We start from the raw sequence: 22,699 nt of genomic DNA, 5'->3' as shown, positions 1-22,699 counted from the left end.
TCGGCGAGGGCTCTCCTCCTCCAAAGGACTGCCCTGCCCCTGCCCCTGCCCCTGCCCCTGCCCCTGCCCCTGCCCAGGGGAGGAGGCGGTGTGCTGTAGTCACTGGGTTCAGGGCTGCTTATGCTGGTCTAAACACTTCTGTGGGACACCAGAGGAGAAGGCACTAGGGAGGTCCCACTCGTGAGGAGCATTCCCTGGGCACGAAGCCCAGGCCTCGCTGGGCTTTTGGCAGGTGGAGCCTGGCCACTCTCCTCAACCTGCTCCTGGCCTGGCACAGGTTTTTCCCTTCCAGACCCACCCTGTCTGGCCAAGCAGCTAAAGGAGGTATCTTAGATGATATCTCAGGGTCTCTACACAAGGTAACATGCCCATGCCATTGCACACATTAAACGTGGCCACAGGGGCCTGCTGTTTCCACACCCCTGCCCGCACAGCCCAACTCTCAGGTCATAACTGCACGACTCCTCATCACACTGAGTTTGGGAGTTCAGCCTGCCTTTTGGGTGACATTACCTGAAATATGAACGAGTCTGTATAGTTTCCCTTGGTGTGCTTATTGCAGCTTGATAAGGAGGTGCCTGGGGAGATTTTAAAGGGACGGGGTGTTGGGTCCAGGAGCTTGTGACTCTAACCCCAGCTACCCAGAGGCTGCAGCAGTGAAATGTGTTTTGAGCCTGGGAGCTCCAGGCTCTGGAGAGACCCTCAAAGAGTAAAGAAGCCCAAAGGAGTGGAACAGTAGGGTCGTGGCTTTAGATGCAGCCATTCCATCACTTAACAGTACAGTCAACAAACCCAGCCTAAGCTGAAAAGTTAAGTGGGAAATTCCCATAATGCACTGGTGTCCGAACTCACGCCCACAGCAGCATGGCACACTGGCACGGGGCCATTTCTCTTGCCGTGGCTGTGGACTATGAGCTATGGCTGCTTCTGGCTGACTGCTTTGGGTTTTGTGTGTGCGTGTGCGCACATTTGTGAATGTGTCCATGGAGGCAGAGATGGCCTCTGATGTCATCGTAGGAAAGCTGTCCACCTCCTTTGAGAATCGCTCAATGGCCTGCAGCACGCCAGTCAGGCTTGACTGGCCATGAGCCCTAGGGATCCAACAGTTTCTGCCTCCCAGCCCTGAGATTACAAGGGTGTGCCACCATGCCAGCATTTCCCCGTGGGTTCTAGGAGTCAAACTGGGTCTTGGTACTTGAAGGGCAAGCGCTTTTCCAACCGAGCTGTCACTCCAGCCCCTCCCTCGGACCGTGGTTTCCACGGAACCTAAATGAAGCTATGGTAACATGGGGAGGGGGGCAGCTCGATGTCTGGCTAGCTTATCACCCGACTGTCGTCATCTCCAGGCAGGGCGCTGCCAGTGCAAGGGGCCTGGTTACACACAGGACACAGAGTTGGCATCGAGAGGCTCAGGCAAAGCTAAGGGCTAGAAGTTTTGAAGCAGGCAGGGCCAGGGAAATTCCTTGGTGTGGAAACCCTTTAATGACATGACCCCAAAAAGGCCAAGCGGCCACCTTCCACATCCTGGAAGTCACTTTCCGTCAGCTTGCTTCCAGATTGGGATAGCTCTTGCCAGAAAGGATGGCACAGGTAGCCCTCTTCGTTTCTGCAAGGGCTTCCGGCACTCTAGGGCCTTGCTTCTTGGAGGTCTGACCTGTCCTTAGGCAGCAGAACTTTCATCCATGTGTCCTGGCTCTGGGCCAGGACATCTGCAGAGCCAGGACCACCTCTCGTGATGGTGAATGGACACCTGTGTTGCCCAATGGCCTGGATATACTGCCCAGCAAAGACACTGTCTTAGTGCCGCGTGTACTCCCTGGGCTGGAGACAAGGCCCACTCTAGCAGCCGGTCCCAATGCAGAGCACCCTGGCCAGCCCTGTCTGAGAAGGAGACTGTCTGCTGAGATCAGCTGTGCGCCTGCACAGCTGTCTCTCATTCATTCCTCGAGGTTACAAAACTCTTGAATTTGCCCCAGTTTGGGTGTTGAAGCATCACACCACCACAGCTAATTAAACCCCAGAACAAAAACATGTTTTAAAGCCTTTTGTACCAAATCCAACAGGCCACAGGGAACACCATGGGCCCTGGGCCCTGGGGTGGGTGCCACCCACAGCAGCTAGCTCCCCTCCCGGCTCTAGGGGTAGGGCTAGGACCTCATCTAAGTGGGCTCGCGGACCTGATGCAGGGGTGTGTGCCCTTGGCCATTCAGGGGCAGTAACCCATTCTCTGGAGGGACACCTGGTGCCTCTACCTGGGCACTGCCTGAAGGTGGCTAGAATGCTGGTCCCGCCATTCCCTGACTCTGTCCAGGAGCAGAAAGCCCAAGGGCAGGAAATGCGGGGGTATTTGGGGGGACATTCGAGATTAGTGAACTGCCAAATTCCTGGGCCCCCTCAAAAACTGCTTTCACGCCTTGAGCCCTGCCCTGATGACTACTGTGCTGTGCCCAGAAAGAGCCCCGTGGCCACACCACCCACCAGCCTATCACCAGCTGAGCTTGTGACTTGGCTCCCTGCCTCCCCACTGGCCCCACGGGAGGCAGCACAGCCCACCAGGGCCTGTGAAGCTCCAATAATGGTTTTAATTTGTTGAACTTGTGTTTTATCCCATAAATTAGTCACTGTTTTATTTAACAGAATCGAGATATCCACAAACAACAGGCGAGTTCCAACTTGAACGTTTTAATAAGTCCAAAAAAAGTCTCTATTTTCATGTCTGTTACAAACATATTTATGTAAATAGCCTGTGGGCCGAGTTCCAGGAGCCAAGCAGAAAGGAAAGGCGCCCCATGCTGGCCTGGAGAGGCTTTGTGGTGAGGAACACACTCGGCCTGGCACCAATGGGCAAGGCTGCGCATGCTACGATCCCTGAACCGTAACCAAGCCTGTGTGCCAGGCTCAGCGAGGGAGGGCGTGTACTACAAGAAGGACTTAGCTTTTTGAGACCCTTGGGAAAGGGACACCGTGTCCCCCCCGGCAGGAGAGTGGCAAGTCAGTGTGACGGTGCTAGGGAGGACCAGCCTGGCCTCTACGTGTCTCTTCCCTGAGGCCTTGGGTAGCGCTGGCCACTTGGAGACTAGCTCAGAGTGGGACTGGCTTGATGCTGAGTGTGTCAAGGCTGAGAGCCATGTCACCAGTTAGAGATATTGTGGTAAACCGAGGTTACATGAACTGTGGGAGCTTCCAAAGATATCCTCAGCCCTAGTGCCACCAGGGCCACAGCTCAGGCCTTGGCTTCAAGGCTGCAGACCCATGACCATGATTCCTGTGAATCTGCCACCATGTGCTCCAAGCAGGAGCGGCGTCGCCAGCATCCGGATTGGATCCGATTGGATCCGGGTATGTGCTGTTCCCAGACTGGGCAGATCCCTGCAGGAAGAAGGAAGGCGCTGAGGGGTTACCTTGCCAAGTGGCAGTCCTGTAGCCCCAGAGAATACACAGGAGGGCTGGCCAGAGCTTGAGGCCTGGGGAGGCTTCGCCGCCCTTCTGAGGAGTGGTTCCTGAGCCTCCAGTGCAGCTCAGGTAGGGCTGAGGGGAGGGGCCCTCCTTTTCCAGCTGAGCAAGGCCTGACCCCACCCCCATCATCTCTCTCCAGCAGATACTAGGAGAATCTAGTCTAGTGCCCAGAGGCAAAACTAGTCTATCCCGAACCCCTGCCCTGCTGGGCCTCAGAGTGGCCAAGTCCCTCCTCCTGTCCCTTGGGAGACTGGCTGTGTTTGGGCCACCCACACATTTAGGTCATGGTCAGCCACTTAGGATAATTTTAAAAATAAAAGATAACGTGACAGATTTTTTTCCAGTTTTTATTGAGTGAAAATGTCAAACCTTGCATCAGTCATGCAAAAAAAAATCAAATAAATAAAACACATATATTAAATTTCTAATAGCACTAAATTCAAGTGGAAAAATATTCAGTTCTTAATAACCAGGTGCCGAGGAGACCAGATTCAAGTAATCAGGGCACGCGCTGTTCAGTTCTTTCACGGTCTGCGGGTTTTTTTTTTTTTTGTCTCAAAACCTCTCTATATATCTCTATATATCTATATATGTATATACATATAGATATATACACACATATGTGCATACATATTACTTTTATATTTATATATATACACATACATAGTTATAAAACATTAAAAAGAGCATTGGTGGATCAGGCATCATTTTCCTCACAGAAAGAAAATAAAACAAAAATTACACATTAAAATTCAAAATGAGCTAGCAATGGCTTATAGTCCTAATGTGCAATTTGAAGCTTTACAAAAGGCTAGACTTCGCGCTCTCCGTGTCTTCTTTCTTTTTTTTTTTTTTCTTTTTTAATTGTTTGTTTGATTTTGCTACATTGAAAATCTTTTTTTAATTTTATTTTGTTTTTTCCTTTACAAAACTCTTCCCACAGAGGCAGGGTCCTGTGGTAGGTCAGACTCTGGGCAAACTCTCAGCAGCAGCATGGAGGCTGTGGCAGGGGCCTTCTAGAAATCACCATGCTTCCTGTTGGACTGGGTACTCTCCTCTCACCGCTGAGCCCTCCCTGCTCCCTCCCCAGTTCACATGGTCCTGGCTTTCTGGCTGTGGGCAACCAAGAGGGGACACGCACATGCATGCACACACGTGTGCGCGCACGCGCGCGCGCGCGCGCACACACACACACACACAAGCGCACACACACACGCGGAAAACCACTGTCCATTTGGGCAAGCTCCCCCTTGAAGATGGGCGGCAGGGCTTCCTGGTGGCCTCCATTGCTTGCTGGATTGGCCTGTTGTCTTCCAGCCTGGCACTGACCGGGATCTGGAGTGCACAAGTTTATACCGCAAGCCTGGCCTCAGGCAGCCTGTCCCTACCAGAGACTGACACAGCTGCTGGCCATGTGCCCGCAGGGTGAGCCCTGTGCTGAGCCTAGGCGACCTTATTGCCTCCAGGAAGGGGTATTTTGGAAAAGGAACCAAATCTGGGTGGGCTGCACCAGCACAAAAGCAACCCAAACAAAATAATAAAACAAAACTGGAACAAGAAAGAAAAAAAAGCCCTATAAAGCCACACGAATAACCAACAGAAAAACCCTCAAATGTTAAATTAGCTACAAACTTGTATCAAGAGAATAGTCAGTTTTTTTTCCTTGTCTCTACAAAATTCAAGTTAAAAGTTGGAATCACGCAGCCCCCATCAGTGCTAGTGTGAAGACAAAGCCTCAAATTGAGGCCTCTAAAATAAATGCTAAACAATTCCATAGGAGAAATTGCACTCAGGTCCCCAATCCCAGGGCTGGTCTGAAGGCGGGGCTCAGCTCCCTGGCACCCACCTGCTTTATTCATTTTTTTCTTCTCTTTTTGTTCTATGTAGAATAATAACCTTTACAGGAAAAATACTGTACAACTTTCATTTTGATTATTAAAGCCAAAACCAGTCGCACCCTTCCTGTTTGCACAGAGTGGCTGAGACCCTGGCCTCCAGCCCCCACTTGCAGGGCCTGCCTTGGACCACTGGAGGGTGGGCTGGGCCTGGGGCCTGAGTGTCACCAGACCCGGACCACAGCTCAGGGGTGGGGATGCCGACTCGCTGCTGATTCCATGAGATTCCCTCCAAGTCCCTGTAGTGTCACCGTGCTGATGCTGACCGTCTTCGGCCCGCCCTCCCCCAAGTTAGGGGGAGGTCTTAGCTGCATGGGGGGGGGGCCCTGCCAGATGCTACAGGTGCCTGCCGTCCTGCAACCCGGTGACCCCCGCGGGGAGCCCGAGCCCCTCGCGTGTGGCCACCCAGAGGAGCGCAGGCCAGCGTCGTCAGGCGGACACAGCACCTGCTATTCCCTGAACACCCTCTCGGGCGGGCCGGGAGGGCGCGGGCGGCCCGGAGCACCAGAGGGGTCCCCGCCTCTGCCCTGAGACGGACTCGGGGTCCGGAAGCACCGGCGGGGCCAGGGCGCCTCCCTCCCTGGGGCGGCCCAGCGGGGTCTGTACACAGGGGTTCACATACAGAGAGCAGTTCCAGAGGGGACTGGAGTGGCGCGGCAGCTAGGGTGACGACGTGGCGGTGGGTGCCGGGCCGGGGCCACCCAGGGCCGCCAGCGGGGTCCGCGCGCCCGCCTCACCCGCGGCCTCAGGCAGCGACTCCTCCGAGTCGGTGCGCAGGTCCTCGTCGTCGTCATCATCATCTTCCTCATCGTCGTCGTCATCCTCTTCGTCGTCGTCATCATCATCGTCCTCCGCCTCCTCCTCGGGCAGCTCCAGCTCCTCCTCATCGTCCTCCTGGGAGGACTCCCCAGCGGCGATGGTAGCAGAGGCCGCGGGGGCGGGCGTGGCAGGACCGTCGCGAGGCCCGGGGATAGTGGTAGGCGGGCCGGGGTCCCCCGTGTCCCCCAGTAGGCCCAGGCCGGTAGCGGCCGTCTGCAGGAAGAGCAGTGAGCCCGGCTCGGCGGCCAGGGTCAGTGAGCCGTCCAGGTTGACAGGCGCACCAGGCGAGGCTGCAGGAGGATCCCCTCGCTCCTGCTTCTCGTGCTTGCGCTTGTGCGAGTCCATCTGCGACATGCCCACCACCGTGTGGCGGCAGCCCGGGTAGGTGCAGTGGAAGTGCGAGCACTTGAGCTTGTACTTGCAGTCGGGCACGGCGCAGTCGGCACTGGAGCTGAACTGGCAGAAGCCGGCAGCGCTGATCACGTCCTGCTTCCCATGGTGCTTGCGGTGCGCAGTGACCTTGGTGCTGTCGGTGCAGCGGAAGCGGCAGCGCAGGCAGTGGAAGTGCGTGCTGGTGCCCGAGAATGGGCAGTCTGCAAAGTGGCAGCTGAGCGTGGCCTTAAATCGCTTGAAGTCGTCCAACACCAGGTTGTCCACACGGTCGTGGTGTTGTGCATGCTTGTACATGTGCGTGCGCCCGCAGAACTTGTAGCCACAGTTCTCTCGCGTGCAGTGGTAGTGGGTGACCTTGAGCGAGAACTGGCAGGCCGCGTCCTTGCAGTCCTCGTAGAGGTCGAAGCGCCGGAAACCCTCCAGCATCATGCCCTCGTCCAGCATCTTGCGAGAGGAGGCTGTCTTCCTCCGCTTGCCAAAAGGAGACATGTCCTCAATGATCCAAAAGCGCTTTTTGGCCCCTGAGGCTGTAGGCATGGAGATGGTGTTCCCTAGGGAGGGGCAGAGAGAGGTCAGCGTGGAAGGGGTGCCCTTTTGGCAGTAGTGCCCACGTGGGCACCATTCCCAGGGTCACACCCACACAGGGCCCCTGATCCTGGCATGGTGGCCAGCAGACACCGCTTAGGAGCAACGCCCTGGCTTTCCCCTGGCCAGGAGCCTCTCCCACAGCCCCCTGGGGAACAGCAGGGAGTCCCAGGCTTCCCTGTCTTCTAGGTCTGCAGAATGACCACACAGGCATCCCAGGATGTGGTGGCTGCTTCCTGGCCAGTTTGGGTGGGAAGTGAGGACACATCCCAGTGCTAATTGAAGCTGAAGGGGAAGCTGGGAATCTAGGTCGGCAGAGTGTAATTACCCAAGTTGGACCCAGGCCAGGACGCCATCACACGCCTGCCTCTAATGAGGGACAGGCCGGCTCCCTTCCTGCCAGCTAACCAGGCTCCGGCTTGCCTGTCTGTGCAAGAGGACTTGCCTCCTGGAAGCAGGGATGCTCAATGTCCCAGGGCCTGTGACTCCTTGCCCCTGGAAGCATCTTCTCCTTGATACCAGAAGTTTCTTTAAGGTTTTGGAGTTTTCTGCCTGGCCTGAGGGACCCCGGAAATCCCAAGAAGGCTCTACTGCCTTCCTGAGGCCTGAACTCAGGGGCTCAGCAGGGAATCGGGCTCTCTGACAGCCACCCTGGTCCTTGCCTGCATCTCAGGGCTCAGGAAGACTGCAGCCACAGGCCTCTCCATGCCTTCCTGGAAGGCACCTACCTTCAAACTACCTCCTGCTGGCTGCAACCAGCCCTGGCATTCCATCCCTCATTCTCCAGGAAAAAAAGACCCCAGGCCTAACCCTGCCCAGGGCAGATGGAGGCATCTTCCTCCCTGAGTCACCCCAGGAGGCCTGGCTACCTACCACTCTGCCTTCAAAATTGTGCAATCACATAACGAAAAGAAGCCCAGTCACCCAGCCTCGGAAAACGAAGAGAAACCAAGGGTCGGGGTGGTAGAGGGGCATCCAGGCAGAGGCCAAGGGGCGCGCGGGTCTGGGAATCTGGGGAACAGCGCACTGCAGCTTGAAGTCACGGGACTCTGACTGGTTATGCCAGCAACAGAGCTTTCAGGGGGCTGAATTCACTCTGCCCTGCTCAGGGCCACACGCCTGGGGATGGCACAGCACTGGCTCATAAAGTGAAGCAGGGGTACATGGGTAGAGACCTAGGGGCGAGCACACCGCTCCCCTGAGGGCACAGGATATGACGCTGGGGTGGCCAGGGCTTTTACCACTGAGCACGGAGGGAGCCTGGAGGCCCCATAGGATTCTCCTCCCCATCGAGCTTCAGAAGAGGGAGGGGGCTCAAACCAGCATCAGAGCCCTCCACCTGGGAAGCTCCCACCTGGACAGAGAAGGCAGAGGGCTCTGCCCTTCCCTCAGGGGCTAAGGATCTTACAGGTCACTCAGAAGGACCCTGGCAGTGACGCTCTCTTCTCTGAGGCATTGGCTCTTAGGGGTGAGGGGTGGCCCTGCCTTTGGGTCTGCTAGCCACAGAAAAGGGTCCATCCAGTCTTGGGTCGTAGCCTTGAGGATCAGTCAGGGTGACAGACACTGGCAAGAAGGCATATTGAGTTACCTGCAGCGTCCTGAACTAGGGGGGCGTCACTTTTTACTGGAGTTGGAGTGGCAGTGATGGGCGGGAAGCTGGGCGGGCTGCTGATGGGGTGGGCCAAGCCCCGGCTGGCTCCCAGAGTGGCACTGAGCAGAGAGTATGACAGACAGGACGGAGAGAAGAGGCATGGGAGGGGAGGGAGGGGTGGCCGGAGCACAGCCGGTGGGAAGGATGGAGTCAGGGGGGGCGGTGCAGCCCCGCGAGCAGCCTCATCACCAGCCGCAGCAGGAGGAGGAAGAGGAGGAGGAGGAGGAACCGGGCAGCCTGGAGAGGGTGGAGAAAAGCAGAAAAACAAAACAAAACAAAGAACAAACAAAAAGAACCCAATGAGAAACCCGATGGCTACAGCAAGTGCAGTATGGAAATATGTGGACAGATGAGCAGAAAGGTGTGACAGAGAAGGGGGAAGGGCCAGAGGAGAGAGCCTGGGATGTGCCGTGCGGGCAGAGGCCACGGGAGGCACCAGGTGTCCAGGGCAGAGGCCACGGGAGGCACCAGGTGTCCAGGGGGGCCTTGTTGAGGACAGGACTGGGAGGCAGGAGCCTCTCAGGGGCCCTGGGTTCTGGATAGGAGTTGGGCTGAGGCCAGTGGGAAGTCTGGCACAGGACCGATGCTGCTTTCTCGGGTCCCTCTCTGGGGACCCGAGTGACCTGGATGGAAGGGAGCAGGGAGGTGGGCAGAATGGCAGGAGGGGCCTCAGTGAGCAATGCAGTGTAGGCCAGCTGCCCTCCTGCACACCATCTTGTCCTCCTTGGAGGCCATTTGACTCTGAGCCTTCTGTCCCAAGAAGGACTCAGCAGAGCGGGCGGAGGCCGGGGCCCAGGCGGCTCAGGCCAGGCCCGCCACTCACCTGCTGCAGTGCTCTCGTTGCCCACGGGGGTGCTGGAGCAGCTGCGGTCCATGGTGGAGGACTCGGAGGAAGCAGCACCAGGGCTACAGCCAGTGTAATCCATGCCCTCGTCTGTTTCGGCATCTATCAGGCTTGGGGGACCCTGGAAAGAAGTGGGGGACCCTGAGGAAGTGGCCCCTGGGTTCTTTGGGCACTTTGGGCAGGGTGGCAAGCACAGTCGAGCGACGCGGCCTAGACTCTGACCTGGGATGGGGGCACACGGTCGAAGTTCTTCCCCAGCATCCTCCGCATGTGTTTCCTGGCGTGCGAGGTCATCTGGTGCTTGAGGAGAAAGGAGAACTGGCAGCCTTCTCGGATGCAGTGGAAGTGGCTATTCACCTGGTTGTACTTGCAGCCTGCGGACACAGCCATACCGGCATGAGGCCCCCCAGACAGCGTGCTGGGTGCAGGGGTGCTGTGGTTCATAGGCAGATGGCACTGGGGAAATGTATTTCCTCTAAGGGAATAGCTGTAGCCGGCTCATCGCAGGAAGCCCAAGTCTGCCGGACTATCTAACCCTGGCCTCCCCTCTGGCTTGCATGGGGGCATATGGCAGGCTTGCCCTGGTCCCGTACCCCGGTCAGGGAGACGACACAGCTCCAGGGCCAGACACCTGTCCTGCCACCTGTCCTGGCCCTTCTCTGGGGCAGACCTTTTTAGGTCAGCGGACCTCCGCCCTGCCTCCAACCCCCACTTCTGCTTTAGGGCAGGCAGGACCAAAATGGCATCAGCGAGCGGCAGGTGAGGGCCTGCCCGTTGCCATGGCACCAGGCTGGCCAGGTGTCTTATGTCATCTCCCAGATTTGTTTGGCCTCAGCTACTACCAAAAACACCAAAAGTTGAGTAAATAAGGGCAAATCCAGAGCCCCTGACAGCTGGAAGCCAAGCGGGCACAGCAGAGGCCACCAAGTACGGACACCTGCCACTGGGTGACTAGTCCCCGTCCGGCCACTGGTCCTTTCTGAGCCAGTACTTGAAGGAAAGTTTGTTTTCTCTCTCTTCTGGCAGTTAACTTGGAGTGTCTCACCCTTCACCTTCAAGAGGTTAGAACGCGGCTGGCAGCACTCTCTACCGACTCCCCAAGGCCCTGCTGCCATGACCACGGGGCCAGAAGAGGCCTGGCGTGTAGACAACGCCTCTGCCGACCTGCCACTCCATCTTCCAGCTTCCAGTCTATTCTTGGAGATTCCTGCCATACATCTACAGCTCCATAGACGTTTGCCTCATCCCTAGGCTCGAGAGTAGACTCTGCCTCTGAAGGCCTGGGGCCCTTCCTTACTGACACCCCTAGTACCTTGGACCTGTGAGTTAAACAGGAAAACCTGCCCCAAAGACACCTGTCACCAAACTCAGAAACACTGGTAGCCTCTGGGTTTCCCACTCATATGTAGCAGAGCATACACCTGACCACAGGTTTCTGTCACTAAGATCAACTGCAAGCCTGTGCTAACCGCGTTTAAAAAGTAACTGAAATGAATAACAAACTCAGCGCACTGCAGAGACAACACCTTCAAAACAGAAGAGCTGGCAGGACCACTGAAGCCTTCCCTCTTCACTCTTTCCAGAGAAAAGGAAACCAGGAGCAGCCAAGCTCAGGAGTGTGGCCCAGGGTGCTGGGAGGGGCCAGTCCTCGGAGCCACCCTCACCCTCTTCCTGGGACGTCTGGACTCTGATGCTTCACAACCAGTTTGACAACACCTGGCCTATGCCATCTGTGACATCTCTCATAGATCATGGGTGTGTGGGTGGTGGTGACAGAAATGAGAATCAGGAAAGACGGCCCAGGCCATCAGGGCCCCAGCGATCAGAGGCACAGCTCTGGCCTCAGGTACCTGCTCTTCCGCACTCCTCACGCTTAGTGAAGTATTTGAACCCGTTGGCCGCCCGCCGCTCAGCTTTCTCATGTTTCTTTATATGCCATGGAAGCTTGGTGGTGATGTTGGTGACAAAGTAGCAGCCCGTCCGGAGACAGTGGTAGTGTCCCCGCATCCGGAACTCACAGTGCTACAGGGAGACAAGGGGTATGGGTGTCAGCACAGGCAGTAACATCTGTGAGCGCCTATTTGTCCCTGGGCCGCGGAAAGTTCTTTGCATCTGTGTTCTTCCGTGCTCGGGGTTTAAAAACACAATTGTGAAAAGCAGTATGTCTGCTTTGTCACATCATTATTAAATCGTCCTACCTGGTAATCATGTTATTCTTTTGTAATGCCACACCCAGAGAAGACATCACTAATTTATTTTTAAGTTTGTCCCTGTATGACCAGACCTAGGCAGACATCACTAGCCTACCCCAGCATTCTTCTCTCTGTATATGCCCAAACCTAGACAGACATCACTAATCTATCCCTAACAGCCTTACCTGTGACTACTAGGGCAGTCCTAACAGTCTTGGGACTAGGCCTTTAAAGTGACCCTGAGCTGCCCTTTCTGTCTAGGCATGGGCCATTCTATTTCTTTATCCAATGAGACTATTTTAAAATCCTGGGCCTCTGGGGGAAGGGGACATAGCTATTTCCAGGATGAGCATGAGCGATGCTAAACACACAGTGGCCGAGATAGATAGCGTTTAGTCACCACTGGGAGTTGGGCCTGAAATGACAACCCTCACCAACTGCGCATCAGTCTGGACCCCTGCCCAGGAGCCTCTAGGGGCTGCGGGGACAGGCAGTGAGTGTCCTTTCCAGGGTCTGCGGCAGGCAGGCCAACTTAAAAATGGTGTGAAGAGTAGAGCCTGTGCCAGGAGGAGCTCGCCCTGGGCCTTGGCCTCCCCCGCCCGGCCTCACTGACCTGGTTGGGACACAGACACTGCAGAGAGTAGTAAGCAAATTGGTCTCGCACGTTCACCAGGCTGTTGCTGGGGTTGATGTGGTCCAAGCAGTGAGACTCAGCCTTGCCCGAGGTCTTGCAGACGTACTTGCAGTTCCCAAAGAGACAGTGGAAATGGAACTTGCTGGCATATTTGCAGTCCGTAGCCAGGCATGGATCGCTAGAAGGAAACCACAGCCCAGAAGGTCATTGGCATCCCAAGCCCGCCCGCTAATGTCTTCACTTGGTTTGTGTTGGGGTTCCCTCCTCAGTCACCAGGGGTGTAATCAAGGGGAACTCGGAGGGGGGGGGGTTACCCTCCTGCTGGACGGAACGATTCAGCTAGAGACTACAGATCCCAGCATGCATCCCTGTCTCCTTTTGGGATCTCTTGCCTGGTACATGGGGATTGCCATATGTAGGGTGCTCAGAGCAGTGCATGCTGGGACATGTAGTTTCCAAGGCCACACCTCAGGATTAGAGATAAGATGACTGCAATAACTTCTTGGGCATAAAAATAATGGATAGCGCTGCCAGTCCTGGCTGGATGCCAAAAAGAGCTTGGCTGGTAAGATATGGCACTGCGGTGGCTGTGGCTGACTGACAGACTGCAGGTGGGTGGGCAGCCCTACCGGGAAGTGCCACTACTGTGGGGTGTGAGCAAGTGGCAACATGTGCCGGGTATCAGCCCCTGCGAAGACTCACAGCTGCCGGGACACCCCAGGCTCAACGAGGGCCTACGGGGCCTCCTTACCCCGGACTAGGGACCTGAGATGGGATGGGGGGGCAGAGGGGCCGCTGCATGGGGAAGAGCTGGGCCACCCACTAGTGTCTACGAGGGCTGAGTGTCAGGGAGGGAGCTGCACTGGGAACCCCAGAGGCTACAGAGGGCTGTGGGGAGGTGTGGTCTCCAGACACTGGGCCCACAGTGGGAGCTCTGGCCAGGCTCTGGAGACTAAGGAAGCTAGCCATATGGGGAAGGGAGGGCACTACATACAGGGGACAGGAGAGGGACCCTTCCATGCCATGGGCCCAGCCCCAGGTGCTCAGAGAGGGAGGACAGCTGTCACTCGGGTGGTATAAATAATCCAATTTATTACTCTTTATTGAGAACAGGAAGCCACACACTTTATGATACAAGTCACCGTTCTCGCCGCAAGAAGCCACCACCATTAAGGGAAGAAAAGTCCCTTCTACCCCTGACCACTGTGTGGGTCTGGAGGGGCCTAGGCCCCTGTACCCACCCATGCATCCCATTCTCTAGTGACTCAGCATGGGTATGCGCCACAGGGTGGGCCGGCACGTAGCCCAGAGGGAACGCAGCCTTTTCATAGGACCGGGAAACTTCCTGAGGAACCGTATCTAGCATACCCCAGCCAGTCCTTGCAGGATTGACATGGACCACAGGCACATCCTCATCCCCCACCCATTGGCTGCTCAGGACAACTGTACAGCTGGATGGCTATGTCCCAGAGGCTGGGACAGCAGTGTAACTCTGCAGGGTGAGGAGCAGGACCTCCTCGCTGCCCTGGCTACACCCACTCCCAAGACACAGGGGCAGGTGCCGGCCCATGGAGGGACTCACTTGTCCTGGAACTGGAGGAACCCGGGTTTGGCCTGAGGCTTGGCGCTCTCTAGAGACGTTGTTGCCAGGGGCGAAGAGGACAGATGAGGCACTGGTGAGGGGATCTGAGGCATCTGGGGTATGGTGGAAGCCAGCTGCTTCCAGGCGAGCAGGGTGGGGGTGGAGGGCACAGAGACTGGGCTGGGAGTGGGCCCCTCCAGAGAAGATCCAGGGACCATGGTGCCAGGAGGTGCTGTCGGGGACGAGGGCGCCAAGGGAGGTTTGGTCTCAGCAGCAGAGGCTGGGAAGGAAGCCTCTGCAGTTCCCTTAGCTGCTCCTCCCTCCGTCCGGAAGTGGAAGCTATGAGAGGCAGAAGAAGGTGTCTCAGGACATCAATTAAGACGACCCATTGCCAGGCCAGCCCTTCTCTGTCCCTAAGCGTGCTTGTCGTCTCCTGTGACTCTACCACAACTCAGGAGCCTAGCAGCCCTACCTCATTCCCACAATGGACCCTGGAGGTCTCCCATGACCTTACGTGAGCAGAGGAACTTGAGAACAAACTGTTGGCCCCACTGTCATTCTGAACTTGGCCTACACCCTGACCCCATCTTTATACTGACGGCTTGTGTCCTGAGCTCCTCCCTGCACCGGGGCTGTCTCACCAGGCCCCTTGCCCTTGAGACTCCCAGGGCGGAGGGCTCTCGGTTTTGGGTGTTTGGTAGGTTCTGAGTGCAGCAGCTGGAAGGAAAGCCTGACATGGGGCCTAGAGATGTACGGAGTACTGTTACAGGGCCTTGCTGGCTGCCATTGCTTTCTAACTCTATGGAAATCACAAAGTCGCTGCAATCCGTTCGGTCAAAGGAAATATAAAGGTCTCACATGCTGCTAGAAAGGCCTTCATCCGTGAGCCCTGCCCTGGATCCAAACCAAGTCTTCCTAGCTGGGCTCGGCTTTGCTTAACACTCTTCAGGGGGCACCTGTGCAGGTAGCAGCTGGTGCAGGAGAGCGGGAAGCCTGCCCCTCCCCTTGGGTAGTGCCTATGATGAAGCCAGGTCTGTGGCCTAGTGACAACCGCACTGGGACGTTGTTCGGAGGGTGGCTAGGGGTCAGTGCTCCTTCCATCCCCGACCAGGCCAGGGCCCGGCACGTGGGCTGTTTGAGGGCCAGCCCTCCCTTCCCTGCCCCCGACAGACCCTCACTCACTTTGCATGCTTGACGGCCCCGTCCAGGGTGCTGAAAAGTGCACCGCATTCCTCCACCACGCAGTGGAAATGGGCCTTGTGCAGGAAGTCACACTGGGCATCACAGAAGTCCTGGGTGCCAAACCTAGCCAGAGGAGCTCGCCGGTTAGAGGGCCTCTGTCAGAGGCGGGCCCTGACCAGCAGGGTGGCAGAGCAAGCCCTCTGTCCCCCCACACCATTCTCTGGTGCCCTCACCTGCGGAGATACACCTTCCAGGGTTCAGCCAGCTTCTCTTGCACCAGTGCCTTCACGGCCTTGCCCAAGAAAGGCGAGGGCTCCACAGCGGGGCTCCCCTCCACTTCCGTCTTGATGTTCAACAAGCTGCCCAGGCTGGGGTTGCCCTGAGACATCTGCAAGGACAGAGGCGGGCTTGGAGCTGGGGACCCTCGGGACAGACAACGCCTGTCCTCCTGACTGCCCGAGCCCTGTGGTGCTGCGCAGAGAACACACACACCCCTTTGGCCTTGGCTAGAGAGGAGGCCCATCTGAAAGGCTGTGGCTCTGGTCTCCCGGAGGCAGGGCCTTAGGCAGCAGACTAGCCTGCGATGGGAGCCATCATTCAAGCTGAGGTCCATCTTTCCCTAGACCTAGCCACTCCCTGGTTATTCTCCTTCTAGAAGGTATGCAAAAGAAATGCAGAAGGCAGGAGGAGAGGGGTGTGTGTGTGTGTGTGTATGAGTGTGTGTGAGTGTGTGAGTGTGTAAGTGTGTGAATGTGTGTGACTGTGTGAATGTGTGTGAGTGTGTATAAGTGTGTGAGTGTGTGAGTGTGTGTGAGAGTGTGTATGTGAGTGTGTATAAGTGTGTGAATGTATGTGTGAATGTGTGTGTGAGTGTGCACGCACACGTGTGTAGTGTGTATGTGTGCGTGCGTGAGTGTGAGTGTGTAAGTGTGTGAATGTGTGTGAGTGTGTGAATGTGTGTGAGTGTGTGTGAGAGTGTGAGTGAGTGTGAGTATGAGTGTGTGAATGTGTGCGCGCGTGTGAGTATGTGTAAGTGTGTGAATGTATGTGTGTGAGTGTGTGCGTGTGCGTGCACATGTGTGTGTGAATGTATGTGTGTGAATGTGTGTGAGTGTGCACGCACATGTGTGTGAGTGTGCACACACGTGTGTGTAGTGTGTGTGTGTGCGCGCGCGCACGCGGTTGTATGTAGGGGCGCTATGAATTTCCTGAGAACAAAGCCACCCAATGGAGGGAAACAGCAGGCAGAGCCACTGTGGCTGCTAATGTGAGAGGAGAGCTGGTTAGGCTTCGAGGGAGGAATATGAGTAAGCAGGGGCAGTGACCAGAGGAGGGCAAAGGACAGCGAGAGAGCAACCAGAAGAGGGCAGGCAGCAGGCCTGGAAGCGGCAGCTGCTGCCACCGTTAGTGCCCAGCTGGAACCCGCTCACCACATGAGGTCCAGCCCAGACCCAGCTCCCTCTTCAACCCAGTCACTTGTGTACAGTAACCAAATTAATCTTGCTGCAGTCAAATTTATCATGTGAAGGGGAAAATATATTTGAGATGATGTATAATTTACAAAGACCCTGCATTATTTAAAACAAATGTTCTGGAGCGACCTCTCCGGAAGGCGTCCGAGACCATTACTCAAGCCGAAAAGTGGAAATTGATGCTTTACTCTCACTTTAGGCTCCCCTCCCCCACCCCCTTTTAAACAAACAAAAATACATAAAATAAATAAATAACATTAATAACTGTGGGCCAGAGAAGTTGGAGGGTTCTGGAAAGCTTTTGGAGTCTCCATCCGAAGGGGAGAAAAGGTGTCAGGGCTGAAATATATTTCTTCAGCCAGTTCATTAAATTAATTTGTAAGCAGTGGCTCTGAAATTATATTCGATGAAAAATGGCCTCAAAATTTAAATGGTACAAACTCATCTTATTAGAGGGAAAACATTAAAAAACAAACACATCCCCCCAGCCCCCCAGCACAGCTTTAATTTCTCTGGGTGGGGGAATGGGAGGCGTTGTGATGGATGGTTCTTACCTTATTCATAAGCGAGGATAAAAGAGATGAATTTGCCGGGACTGCATGGCCATTTGATTCATTACTGGAACACACAAACCAAGGGGCTTCAAGTCAAGCATCTGTGGGGCCAGGCCCAGAGGCCCTTCCCTCCCAGCCAGCCCAGGCTCTGGGGCTTAGACTCCGATGCAACTGCTTGGTGGCAGAGTGAACCGTGGACACGCGGGTGAGCTCGGGTCCCCAGGCCACCTCTCTGGGGCCCAGGCCAGCTGTAGGAGCTTCTCTGGCCTTGCCTCACCTGGGCTCCTTCACAGTCAGGTCTACACTGCGGTCTTGGGAGGCCTCGTGGGGGCCTGGGGTAGCAGTGCTGTCACCGGGCTCCTGCTTCACCTGGGGCTGGGGGAACTTGCTGGGGGTGGGCTGCTGCACACTTCCTGCAGGGGGGGGGGAGGGAACATGGGGTCAAAGGGGCTCAGGTTTCACATAGGCACAAACTCTGCTGCCCCTACCCTCCACTTCTGAAGGAAGGGCCGTGGGCTGAATAGGCAGGGGGGCCCAGGAGGGCCAGCTGCTGGTCAGCGATTCCTCCCGCCGATGTGATCACTTGTGACATGTACCCCTGTGTGGCGATTCTTCAAGTGATAATTATTGCAAAATTATGTCAAAGTTGCCCTGGCTTAGGGCCTCCTGGAGGAGGAGGGTAGGAGGCTGGGGAGGGGGCCTGGGCGGGGACAGGGGCCCTTCATTTCCTCCACCAACTGTCACAGTCGATTTGTGGGGCTGCCGCTTAAGCTTTTATTAAAGACTCTGTTAATGCTGAGGGAAAGTGGCAGATCTGGACTGGGAGCGGCCCCTCCGTAGTCCCTGCCCACTGTTGCCCAGGCGACAACCCTGTCTGCACTGAGCATGCCTGAGGAGGGCATCTGCTGTGTCAGGGCTATCAGGGCTGACAGCCAATCAGGGTGGTTCAATCTATGTGACCTGGTCTGTCTGTCAAGCTGTCCGGGGCAGACACTCCAGGCCGCCCGCCCGCCCGCCTGGGTCCCTGGCTGGGTATGAGGGGGAGCTTGGTGGGAAGAGGCCACAGGAGGTTGGCGGGGCAGGGGCAAAGGAAGTTGCTGACAGGACGGACGGTGTCCAGCGAGCCCAGCTCCACAGTCCCCAAGTGGCTGAAATACTAATTTGCCCCAAGGCACTACAGTTTACAGAGAGCTGCTCCACAGACAGTGACATTTTATTAAAAACAAAGGAAAAACAGCTCCCTTCCTCTTTATCTGACCTTCCTTGGGGGGTGGGGGGCGAGGGGGAGACAATTTTCTAGGGAAAAGAAATAGCCTGGCAGTCTGGCTGTGGTCTTCTGTGGCCCTACCTGCAGGCCACTGGCTGGAGGAATGTAGCTACAGCAAGACTCCTCCCAGACTTGGAGTGGGAGACAGGGGTTCCAGACTGGGCCAAGAGCCTTCCACTGGGGATAATGAGGACTTCTAGTCCCTGGGAGGCCACACTACAGCAGCTCCTGAAGTCACCCACCCTAGGCTCCAGAGAAAAGGCCCAGGCCTCTTCCCCACCTAGCGTCCTCAAGAGGTGCCACCAGAGCCCCCTGTGGGTGGAAGGGACCCTCACTGCTGGCTGATTCTGAGATGGTTTTGGATGGGAGCAGAGCGTGAATATCGGACAATCAGGCTGCTGAGGATATGCCTGGGGGCAGATCTGTCCCTGTGCCAACACTTCCACAGGGTGGAGCTTCTGTCTCTATCCTCAGAATCCAGCTCAGCAAGTAGCCATGGAGCCACGCTGGGTAAGCACCAGTGGTGGTTGGTGGGTGAGTGAAAGGAGCCATCTCCCAGGCCTGAGCTGAACTCCTTCCAGGAGCCCAACTGGCACTGATTACCCTCTGAGGGAGAGGGGCAGGGAAAACAGACAACCAGACAAAAAAGAAAGAAGAAAAGAAAAAACCAACAACAACCTCCCAAAGAAAAGGAAGAGAAGGAGGAGGGGTAGGAGAAAGGCAGACAACAGAGCCATCTCTTGGCCTGGGGATGCTGTCCCTGTACGGGATGCAAATACCCGTCCCCTGAGCTCATGTTCGCCGCCAGCTAAAGAAGACCCATGAGAACATGGGTCCATGAGCTCTGCTCATGGACTCCTGAGTGACAGAGGCAGTGAGACCTGGAGCCACCAGGACACCCAAGCGTTCAGACACTACTGACAGGCTCCACATACAGAAAAGAGAGGCCCAAAGTCCCTGGGTGTGTGGGGAAAATGAGGGACCCCCCAAAAAAGAGAAAACGAATAGGATGGAGACAGAGAACAGGCAAAGAGAGCGAGCTGCTGGGCGGGAGACGTGGGTGAAGGAACAAACCGGGCAGACACTCTTCCCAGCCTGCCCTGCGCTCTTCAGTCCGAGTACTGGGAGTTACCAGTTTCCGTGTGTGCTTGCTTACTGGGCAGGGCCCAGCCTGCTCACCTGGGTCAAAGGTGGCAGAGGGTTTGAGGGCGGCCGCAGCCAGTCTAGCCATCATGGGTGAGATGAGGCCTTTGCTTGCAGAGATCCTTTCCATGATGGAGGCAGGGGGCACCGGGAGAGAGGTGACAGCTGTGGGGGCTGAGTCCACAGCTCCGGAAGCCACCAGAGCTGGCATGTCAGGGGTTACTGAAGTTGTGGCCACAGACGACATGGCGCCCAGGAGCCCTGGAGCTCCCACGGGCAGTGAGGTGCTCCCACGGCCAGGAAGGAGAGGGAAGTAGGGTGCGGTTGTGGGGAGGCCCGAGTTGGAGAGGGCCAGTGCTAGGGGAATGGAAGCAGACAGGCCCTGGGGCAGCAGGCCTGCCATCTTGCTACTGGGAGGCTTGGCGACACTGGGTCCAGCCTCAGTGGTGGTGGTGGTGGCAGAGGCTGCGGCGGCGGCGGCCAGGGACGCAGACGATTGCTGGCTGGTGGGGGAGGCGCTCAGGCTGGAGTTCTTGCTGCTCAGCGCAGAGAAGTCCACGAGGTCGTCGTTGCTGGACTCCTCGTGTTCCGTGTCCTTGGCGCCCAGCAGTGAGGCCGGCAGGCCCAGGGCGCCCGAGGAGCGGATGTGCCTGCGCTCGTGTTTGCGCTTGTGTGAGGTCATCTGGCTGGTGGAGGTGAAGGTGAAGCCGCAGCCGGCGCGGATGCAGTGGAAGTGGTTGGTGGCCTTGCTGTACACGCAGCCCTCATATTTGCACTCCTCATACTTGTAGAACTTCTTGAAGCCATCCTTGGCGTAGGCGTCATCCTTGATGTGGTAGCTCTTGTGTTTCTCGATGTCACACTTGTTCTTGAAGGTAAACGTGCAGCCAGGGCGCCTGCGTGGGACATGAGGAGACTGACACAGGGTCTCATGGAACCCAAACGAGGCCCTCCTGCCCTGACTGCTCCACGCTCTGGAAGGGATGGTCCCTCGGGGGAAGACTCAGGCTGGACACCCAGGCAGGGCTCTCAAGCAGCCCCGACTCCTCCCGGGGGAGCGGGGCCCTGCTGGTACCTCCTCCTCCAGCCTTCAGTGGGTCACTCCCTCACCTGCAGTGGAAGTGTGTGGTCTTCTGTCCATAGAACTGGCAGTCAGCCGTGCCGCAGTCCTCAGTGGCTCGGAAGCGCTGGAAGCCATCATTGATGAGCTGGGTGTTCTTCTTGTGGAAGTTCTCGTGGGTCATCACATCTGAGGTACTTGTGTACACCTTGTTACACCCCACCTGCACAGGCCAGAATACGGTTAAGGGGTGCAAGTCTGTCCTCCTAGGCCAACCAAGCTCAGGGTTGTGGCTGGAGACAGGGTTGTGAGGCTCCGCTCAGGGGAGCTCGACAACTCCAAACCTCGAACTCCTCAGGCTAACCCAGCCTCTGAAGCAAAGAAAACCTCCAGTGACCCTCCAGCCTTCCCCGGGAGTTACTGGGATCTGTCTATTAAGAACTGGGCTGTCTTCAGACCCAATATACTTTCAGGCACAGATGAGGGTCCCACCTTCTGGAGGAATGAGGTTTGGGGTCCTTGTTGGTGGCTCTATCTCTAAAGCCTTAGGATTGGACAAGGGCTGGACCCTGCAGGTCACCTTTAGCTCTGGAACTTCCTTAGTGGATGGCTCCTGGGCACGGGGCCCTCCCACCCACGGCAGCTGGGCCAGGCAGGCAATGTTGCCATATTGAGTAAAAAGCGGTGTCTCTGAGCACCCTCGAAGGCTGGCCTGTGCCAGTGTCTGCACCATCTCAGGCCCAGAGGGTGGCCCCCCTCTCCTCACACCAGCTTGTTCCATAGAGGCCATAACAACCTCTGACAAATACGGGGGAGGCACGCAGGCTGCTATTTGCAACCCAAAGTCGCTCCTCCCGGGCTTGACACCTTGAAAAAGCCCAGACTCATTGTGGCATTAAAACAAAGAATTAAACAAAAACCTCGGCAGGAATCATTTGCAATGCTGCTCTTGGTGTTAAAGCCCAAAAAAATGTCGGTCTATATAAACAGCTCACTGAATTCCCCCACACCAAGTATGGCAACAGGGAAGGCCCCACCCTGGCCACCAGACACTGCCGACCTCTGAGCTTCTGGGACTGCCAGTCACCCCTATCCTGGACCGGGAAGAAGGGAGGGTCCTGACCAGTCAGGCCCCTGCCTGCTGGGGTAGAGGACTAGAAGGAAGGTTCCCGAAGCCTCAGGCTGCTGGCACCTGCATGCAGTGGTAGTGGGTGCTCTTCCCATTGAGGTGGCAGCCGTGGTAGTAGACACTGCAGTCATCCAGCGGGCTGAAGCGCATGAAGCCGTGCTGCAGGGAGTTGTCTCGCTTCTTGTGCATGTTGTAATGCCGGATCACGTCCTGCTTACTTGTGAACCTCTGCCAGGAAAGAGCACCAAGTTGCCAGAAGGAGGCCGGGCCCCCAGTCCACGTGCCAAGAGTGCTTGGACCGGGGCTGGCCTCAAGGCCTTTGGGTCACCCTATATATAACCCTGCTATGGATCAAGGCAGCTCAGACTGCCCAGCCGGTTCCCGGCACACTGGCCCTTGGCGGGGAATGATTCCAAAGACGCAGGGACCACAGTCCCCTCCCTGACCTCTCCCGAGGCTCCCAGTGGCCACGCCCAGGAGCATAAAGGCGCACTGGGCTAGCCTTGAAGGCCAGGGCTCTGGTGGGTGACGACACTTCCACCTGGTGCTCAGGGCACGGGCTGGGTAGGCAAGCCAGAGGGCTACCTCTCCCTTCGCCAGCTCTGCTCTGGCCAGCAGCACTGATCATGTGACCTCAGCAGTTCATCTTGAAATTGAAGCAGTAAGATCAACCTTTGAAAGGCCCGGGAAGACAGTTAACTAAGGGAGGCAGACCGACGACGGAACGGGCGGGCGTAGTGAAAGGGAGCCGAGATTAGCACCACTAAGACATCAGTGGCTGCTGCAGACCTCACTGGTTGCTTGCTTAGCGGAAGCCTTGGAATGCAGACTGCTAGTCTGT

The 22,699-nt window shown here is 56.6% G+C and overlaps 1 protein-coding gene across 1 annotated transcript in view; it reads right to left on the bottom strand.

Annotated features, from left to right (window-relative positions):
• Positions 1-3,787: 3,787 nt before the first annotated feature.
• Casz1 (castor zinc finger 1) overlaps positions 3,788-22,699 on the bottom strand; it is a 53,093-nt gene continuing 34,181 nt past the window's right edge. The window contains exons 7-19 of the mRNA XM_051173973.1: positions 21,922-22,086; positions 20,780-20,952; positions 19,706-20,565; positions 17,537-17,672; positions 17,260-17,323; positions 15,467-15,621; positions 15,234-15,356; positions 14,052-14,390; positions 12,449-12,647; positions 11,494-11,665; positions 9,866-10,017; positions 9,623-9,764; positions 3,788-7,114 (exon numbers count right to left, since the gene is read on the bottom strand). Of these exons, the coding sequence (XP_051029930.1) occupies positions 6,012-7,114; positions 9,623-9,764; positions 9,866-10,017; positions 11,494-11,665; positions 12,449-12,647; positions 14,052-14,390; positions 15,234-15,356; positions 15,467-15,621; positions 17,260-17,323; positions 17,537-17,672; positions 19,706-20,565; positions 20,780-20,952; positions 21,922-22,086 (3,783 nt within the window). The 3' untranslated portion in view covers positions 3,788-6,011. The remainder of the gene's footprint in view (positions 7,115-9,622; positions 9,765-9,865; positions 10,018-11,493; positions 11,666-12,448; positions 12,648-14,051; positions 14,391-15,233; positions 15,357-15,466; positions 15,622-17,259; positions 17,324-17,536; positions 17,673-19,705; positions 20,566-20,779; positions 20,953-21,921; positions 22,087-22,699) is intronic.

Source organism: Phodopus roborovskii, unplaced genomic scaffold (assembly GCF_943737965.1).
Source record: "Phodopus roborovskii unplaced genomic scaffold, PHOROB, whole genome shotgun sequence".
In the NCBI taxonomy this organism is placed as follows: domain Eukaryota; kingdom Metazoa; phylum Chordata; class Mammalia; order Rodentia; family Cricetidae; genus Phodopus; species Phodopus roborovskii.
This window is presented reverse-complemented; position numbering and strand designations above follow the sequence as displayed.